Raw genomic sequence first — 6,884 nt, 5'->3', positions numbered from 1 at the left:
CCTGGACCAATAGGCTGCTGAAGTCCTTGTACCATAGCTACTCGTGGAAAAAAATAAGTTTAAATATATATATACATATATATAAACTTATCAGAAGCCAAAAATGAAAAAATTTGGAACCCAATAAAAGGGTCCCTTTTCGATGTTCTTTCTCTTCTGAATTGTTGTCTTGATGCCCATCGTTTAGAACTGTGTTGGTTTTTCCATTGAAGGTGCGGTGTTGTTAGTGTTGATTTCAAATACACGTTCCCATGTCTTAGAAACATACAGATTAGCACCCAAATAAAGAGAAACACGACCATATTAACCCATGAAACATGATCACGTTAGTAGGACTTGGTAGCTCGTCGTACAACGTCGAACCAATATTTGATAATTTGATGTGAAGGTGCTGTGTTATAAGAATCTGGGGTGAGAAGAAAATGTGAAACTAGTGAGTGAAGGTGCTGTGTTATAAGAATCTGGGGTGAGAAGAAAATATGAAACTAGTGAGTGAAGATGGATCTGAAGTCGATGAAACAAATGATGGAACACCTACCATAATTGTTCACTTTAAAAAAGGATTAGAAATGAAATGGTATTTGGGATTAGATTATTATGCAGCCCTGGCCCCCAACTGCTACGCGTTCATACAAACCTTGTTCAAATGAGAGAATAGTCAACTCTTTGATCTTCATTACGTAACAAAAGCATGTGAGCAGGCAGTAGAATTCAAAAGCCTAGGTGTTCATGTTCTTCATTTTTTTTTTTAAATTAAAAAAAAAAAAAAAAAAAAAGGTTGGTGTCTGTTGTCTGTTATGTGTTGTCTATTGTCTACTGTCATTTCATGGAATTGTCAAATACATCGTTTTTTGAACCAAAAGACGACACAGAATTATTAAGACAAACAAACCAAACCAACTCAATCTCAAAGGCCAAACCACACCGAAGCGATCGACAACAGATTCCAAACACGCACCAACCTGATCTGCCTTTTCACATTTTCCAACTAAAAAATGCAGTCTTGTAGCCGGCTGGCTAGGCCTTTTGTCATGGAACACTTCATTTTTTTTTTTTTTTTTTGAAAAAAAAACCCCATCAGTTCTTATTGTTCTTCTTCATTACTTGGTTGCGTGTGAATAACCACTAATCAACACCATAGAATTTCCAGCTATCTATTCGATCAAGTTAAACAATATGATTATAATGGGATTGGACAGTACGCTTATGGGTCAGCGAAAAATAGCTGTAAACAACAGCAGAAAAGCTGCATTATATAAACTACTCCCCAACCACTGTGCCAACTCAAAGGATAGGATAGACGACTCAGTACACACACAGAGTCACGAGAGCTCATATGGCCTGCCTTGTTCTTTTTCCTTTTTCTTATAACCTTTGAAGCAGCTCTCAAGCTTTGTTGTAAATTGTTTAGCCCTTTCTCTCTGTGTCTGTGCTGGTCTTGTAACATGTGTTGGTTTGAGAGGTTGAAGCTGCCAGCATGATCTGGGGACGGGTAAATTTATGATCAAAAAGTTGGTTCCTTCCATCAGATCATCTTGCAGCTTCAATCACTCAATCTCCAACAACACTATTGCCTACTGCATGCAGCTTCAATAGCTTCAATGGATCTTGCTTTTGCACCCCACCCAGAACAGAGCACACCCATTTCAGATAAGTCGATCTTTTTCATAATGTTCTTCAAGTTTGCTTTTGATGTTTTTTTTTCTCCTCTTTTAATTTTCTAGTAAAAACACTTTCAATTGGACGCACCAAATAAGCAGATAATGAACTTTTGATAGACCCATCTCATGTTAAGTTCATGCAACGATTCACATCATTTGCTTTATCTTCAAGCCACTTCCCTAGAAATCAATCGATCAATCAAATTTAATCTTAAATCTTTCTCTCAAATCTTCGAAAGAGAACATTGAATAAGAACAATTAACAAATGCATCGGTATACTTTTCATTGTTCCATTGCCAGATACATTCATGTATTTCAAAACTTTGAAATTGAAGCATTTTAGCGAGTCGTTTGTTTTATGATCATTTCTTGTGCTATAGCAAAGTGTGGATATCAAGTTTCAGAAACAGACGGCATGCTTACAGTGTTTAAACATTGCTATTTATCACAAGAGTAATCGCAGCAATCCATTCTAGTTCTCCAGATGACATGATCCATGCCTAAGGCCATGGATTCAGATAGGGATTTGGGAGAATTATATACAATGTTAATATAAATTATGAATTGGTAACCAATGCATAATATTCTGGCGCAAAAATCAATCGGCATCTATGGGTTTGGCCACCCCCGATCTGCCTGTATCTTTACAAACTTCGCCAAAACCCTAATCTCTTCCTCCTGCAAACGGGGACCAAATGTGCACTGACCCCTTGGCTTGCAGTTTTCACCGAAACCCTGAAACCCATCACCAATCGTTGAACTAATAGAGCCATATTGGTTACAGTCATAATATTAACAAATAATCACTTACAGGCATTCTTCCTTTCCCGTAATATGTAATTTGGTAAATCTCCTCTTCAGAATCAGCTCCGTTTCTATAAAAAGGAACAATGAAACAGAGCAAAGGGTTATAGAACTAATAGCTCAAGCCTATGGTTTCAAGACAACAACCATTCACTATCGTTCGACTTGGTTCAATCACCTCATAAACACAATTGGTAAAGCGATTTCTGCATTGCTGGATAAGGAGAAATTTCGAGAATTTTATTATATACAGACTCTTTGTAAAATAGTTTTTTTTTTTTTTTTTTTTTTTTTAACACAAGCAGGGTGTTATAGGGTGCTTGTCCAGTAGAATACATATTGTTGCCTCGTTTATGACGTCCTCTGTTGCAATGAGTTTTGTATATTTCCCTTGAAAAATTTACTGATAGGAACGCACCAATTCAATCTTCAAATTTCCTTCAGGGTTGATTGGATGTTCACCGCCCCGTACCCTCCCCAATATATTTTAGAAGCAGAAGTNAAAAAAAAAAAAAAAAAAAAATCAGTTCTTGGCATATTTGCCTGATTTTTCCCATTTTGAGCTAAGAGTCTAAGACCATGTAGATCTTTTGGACCCTACCAAAAAGTCCATAAAACAAAAGAGCTATTGCCCTTAATCGTGAATCTACCATCTTCCTCATCTATAACCAATCTAAACTATAGTCACTTGTACAAAATAAAAAAAATAAATGATTATTTTAAATAGAACCCATAATTAGAAGAGAAGAGAAAGTAGATCCGCGCCTAATACCTCGTGATACTAGTACGCAATGTTGCATGCACGTTGGGCCGAAATCATATACTGTTATTAAACTTCATTTTTTCTCAAGGTTCTAGAAAATTACCTTTCAAGATCACTTGAAAAGAGCGTCGCACCCTACGAGAGAAGAAGACAAAAGGTCGGTTGCAGAAACGAAATGTAGCACACAGAAAGAATGGCAAAAGAAAAAAAATTGAAACCACATAACCGTTAATAAAAATTCAAAATCCAACATATTAAAGCAGATCTCAGATGCTTATCAATATTTAAACAGTAGTGTTATAGATAGGAACACTAACGGGTTGAATTATGTTTCCCCCAGCATCATGGCAGCCAATGCAAGCGTGACTAAACAATGCACCTCCTCTTTCTATTTCTGCCGATTGAGCAAGCGCATAACATCCTTTTTACACATTACATGGATGCAGCCAAGTCAGAAAAAAGTATAAACAATTGCACGTCAAAAAGATCCTTGATATGCGTTAAGAGAAAGAAGTATATTGAGGGTCTATTGGATGTCGTTTCAAATTTGGGTTTTTCGGCTTCCAAATTTCAAACGAAAAACTTCGCTTGAAAAAGAAAAGAAAGAAAGAAATTGACGTGACAGGGGTAAGAAATAAAAGATCGATTATGTAAACATTTTTGTTTAGGGAAAACTATGTGTAATGTCGAAATCGTTTCTTGAAAAAGGAAAAAAGAAACCACGAAATGCACATTTTTTTTAAAGATAATAACAGCAAACAAGAAACAAAAAGGGCAGCAGAAACCGCAAAGGAAACAAGTTGCTCATGATTTTGCATATTTTTATGGAAGTTTGTAATACTTGTATTTGTTTCCTAATTTACATAGTAATGTGGACTGACTTTAGCTTAATGAGCGTATGAATAACTTTTGACATGGAATGAAGGAAGACGGTAACACTAGGAAACAGAATGTGGGGTCAGAAGCGGATATTTCTCTCACACACTTCCAAATATTAATTGAATACACAAGTCGACTTTCGTTAAATGGTAACCATCTGTTTGATGTGATAATCCATGAAAAATGCTTTCTCAAAAAAAAAAAAAAAAAAAAAAAAAAAAAAAAAAAAAAAAAAANAAAAAAAAAAAAAAAAAAAAAAAGAAAAAAAAAAGACACAAATTCATAAATTAACCCCAAATGTGAGATTAGCGACGATTTAGCAACTTCCAGACAGTCACCCTACACCTGATTCTGGGAAAATTTGATCATGCTGCTATCATGCGTTTATATCGTGTAGCAAATTGAAAGGAAGAGTTTCACCTGGGGTTTTGTTGAGAGGATATAACGCTATAAGCACAGCAATCAGAGGGGGCGCCAAGGTCTTGAGAATCTTAACTTGTCTACGCATTTGACAAACAGCAGTTCGTCGCTGTACCTGGTAGGCTTAAAACTTTAAAACCTTGGATATTAAGCGAGAGAAGCATACAAAGAAGAGTTAGCGAAGAGAGATCAACCTTTAGTGGAAAGCAATGGGGACTAAGGCTAAAATCTGAAGTTACGGAGAGAAAACGCATCTCTTTCGTCTCTTACGCGGGAGCTATCGCCGTCGCAGGCCTGCGCTTTGGCGGGTTTTGGATGTAGCGCCTCGCCTTCACCGGAACAGAAAATAGGCGGTCCAAAGTATTCTTTTTCTATCTAGATTTTATTTATTTATTTATTTATTCTTCATTTTTTTTTTTTAATTTTAAGGTATTATTAAAACTGTGAAAGAGTATATTTTAAAATTATTATATTATATTAGGATAAAGAAAACGGTCTTGCGAATAGTCTCGAGTTTAATTAGTTTTAGCGCGCAAGGCAGGACTTAGAGCTTCGGCGTCAGTACCTAAGACAGTCGAGGCACGGCACGGCACGGCACAGCACAGAACTAAACAAGAAGCTGATAATACAACTAGATACTTCCAATGGCGGGTTTCACAATATTCGTCTTTGGGTTCTTCTTCCTCTTTGCCGACTCTTCACATTGTTATCTCTGCAATTATTTGGGCCATTGCTTTCTCTTCCCTTCTCCTTGCGTTCACAATGGCCACTCCCAAACCGAATCCACCACGTCTTCAGGTCACATATTCCTTCTCCCTTCTCTCTTCTTTGATTTCATCTTAACTTTTACGTACTCTGATTCTACTATAATCTTTTATCTTCCATTAATTCATTTCGTATGGATATGAGGTTCTTTTGTAATGCCAAGTAGCCCATATAGTTTGCTACTGCTCATTTGCAATACTTGTGATGGACTGCGACATTTCGACCGTATGACTCAAACTATCTTCAAGATGGAGATGATGATGCTGATAACTATCTTGATGTTTGTTTATCGTACTATGCATCAGCTCCTCCCCAGTTTTATGAAACTCAAACTACAGTTGAAAACTAGTGCTACAATTTCAATATTATTAAACTCTACCGGCACCATCTCTTCAATGTAAAACAAAGTTATATGAAATGAGATTTCGTTTATTTGCAGGAGCCATTTATCGGTAACAAAGATAATCCACATTTTGATTCTCCGTTAGAGGGCCATGGCTTTACTTCCAGCATCGGTTCCCCAGAAAGTATCATCAGCCAGAACGCTTTTCAGTCTCCATCAGATTACAGTGACGTCAATATTAGAAATATAAATCCAGTTTCAAAACCTATCAACATTGACACCGAACACCAAATGGATGATTCAGGCTTGGATATTATTTTTGAACCCTTTGAGAGATCATCATCTGGAAGGTGGTTAAAGGGTGGCAGAAAATTACCATTTGCTTTCCCAACTATTTTGTCAAATTTGAACCCTGATTCGGAAGATCTTAATAATAGAACAAATAAATGTGAGCCTGTGACCTTTCAAGAATATCAAACTCCGGACAACCCAGCAAGGACCTCGATTGAAAAGTCTTTCAGTGTGAAGAAAAGAAAAGATGATTTCTCTGGCATCTCACTTCCTCAGTCAGCAGCTTCATTTTACAATGGGTGGTCACCACTAATGGAAGTTTCTGAATCATGTGAAAGCATTGAAAAGCTAAATTTCTATCTGAAATCCAAAAGGGATGATGTCAATGCAGGAGTCCCTGGAAGATTTCTGCATGTAGTGATAGGAAAAAATGTTTCAGGTAATACTTTTGGCTGAATCTTATTTTATTATTCTTTGTATATCTCTTAGCGTAGATGATCTATTTTAGGACATCATATGTGCTATTTTTCTTTCAAGTATTAATTCATCTGAAGTTTAGCATGCATTTTGTTTCTATGATAATGTTGATATACCTTTCACACTGTATTATGGAGGTTTTGAAACTTTTAACTAGAGGTTTGTCAATGGTGCTCTGGGATTTAACTTGATTATGATGGCTTTTATGGCTTCAAATTGTTTGGTTGTTTAATGTGTTGAAACTAAAAACATTACTGTGCACCTTCACAAGCTGGTGGATGATTCATAAGAAAATGGTTCAGGAACATAAACCTACTCTTTAGATATATGTATTACTTCAGGATAAATTAAAAGGAAACTAGAGTTCTGTTTGAAGAATTTTACTCCCAACTAATGTCATGACTAGACCGGAGATAGAAAATTACATACTTTTCACCTCTCTCTCTCTCCTTTTTTTTTTTTTTTTCTTTTTAGCTATTT

At 36.2% G+C, this 6,884-nt stretch overlaps 2 protein-coding genes across 4 annotated transcripts in view; one reads left to right on the top strand and one right to left on the bottom strand.

The window, feature by feature from the left end:
- Positions 1 to 2,060: 2,060 nt before the first annotated feature.
- On the bottom strand, positions 2,061 to 4,903 carry LOC111433859 (cytochrome c6, chloroplastic). The gene is made up of 6 exons (XM_023071108.1): positions 4,723 to 4,903; positions 4,529 to 4,643; positions 3,547 to 3,650; positions 3,333 to 3,364; positions 2,474 to 2,537; positions 2,061 to 2,397 (listed from the first exon to the last, which is right to left on the bottom strand). Exons 1-6 carry the CDS (start codon positions 4,780 to 4,782, stop codon positions 2,272 to 2,274), a joined length of 501 nt encoding a protein of 166 aa, XP_022926876.1. The 5' UTR covers positions 4,783 to 4,903; the 3' UTR covers positions 2,061 to 2,271.
- LOC111433857 (exopolyphosphatase PRUNE1-like) overlaps positions 4,797 to 6,884 on the top strand; it is an 8,758-nt gene continuing 6,670 nt past the window's right edge. Inside the window, exons 1-3 of one of the 3 annotated variants that reach the window (XM_023071106.1) lie at positions 4,797 to 4,888; positions 5,010 to 5,326; positions 5,733 to 6,366. In XM_023071106.1, coding sequence (XP_022926874.1) covers positions 5,291 to 5,326; positions 5,733 to 6,366 — 670 coding nt within the window. In that variant the 5' untranslated portion in view covers positions 4,797 to 4,888; positions 5,010 to 5,290. The remainder of the gene's footprint in view (positions 4,889 to 5,009; positions 5,327 to 5,732; positions 6,367 to 6,884) is intronic. The other 2 variants (XM_023071105.1, XM_023071107.1) reach the window with 2 other exon arrangements.

Source organism: Cucurbita moschata, unplaced genomic scaffold (genome assembly GCF_002738365.1).
Source record: "Cucurbita moschata cultivar Rifu unplaced genomic scaffold, Cmos_1.0 Cmo_Scf00043, whole genome shotgun sequence".
Taxonomy (NCBI): Eukaryota; Viridiplantae; Streptophyta; class Magnoliopsida; order Cucurbitales; family Cucurbitaceae; genus Cucurbita; species Cucurbita moschata.
The sequence above is the reverse complement of the archived record's forward strand: the minus strand, read 5'-3'. Positions and strand labels throughout refer to the sequence as shown.

Coding starts and splice junctions, on each gene's coding strand:
- LOC111433859 (XM_023071108.1), bottom strand. CDS start 4,782: ATGCGTTTTCTCTCCGTAACTTCAGATTTTAGCCTTAGTCCCCATTGC. Junction 3,365..3,546: donor GGGGAAACATAATTCAACCC/GTTAGTGTTCCT, acceptor CTTCTCTCGTAG/GGTGCGACGCTCTTTTCAAG. Junction 2,398..2,473: donor ACGGGAAAGGAAGAATGCCT/GTAAGTGATTAT, acceptor GATGGGTTTCAG/GGTTTCGGTGAAAACTGCAA.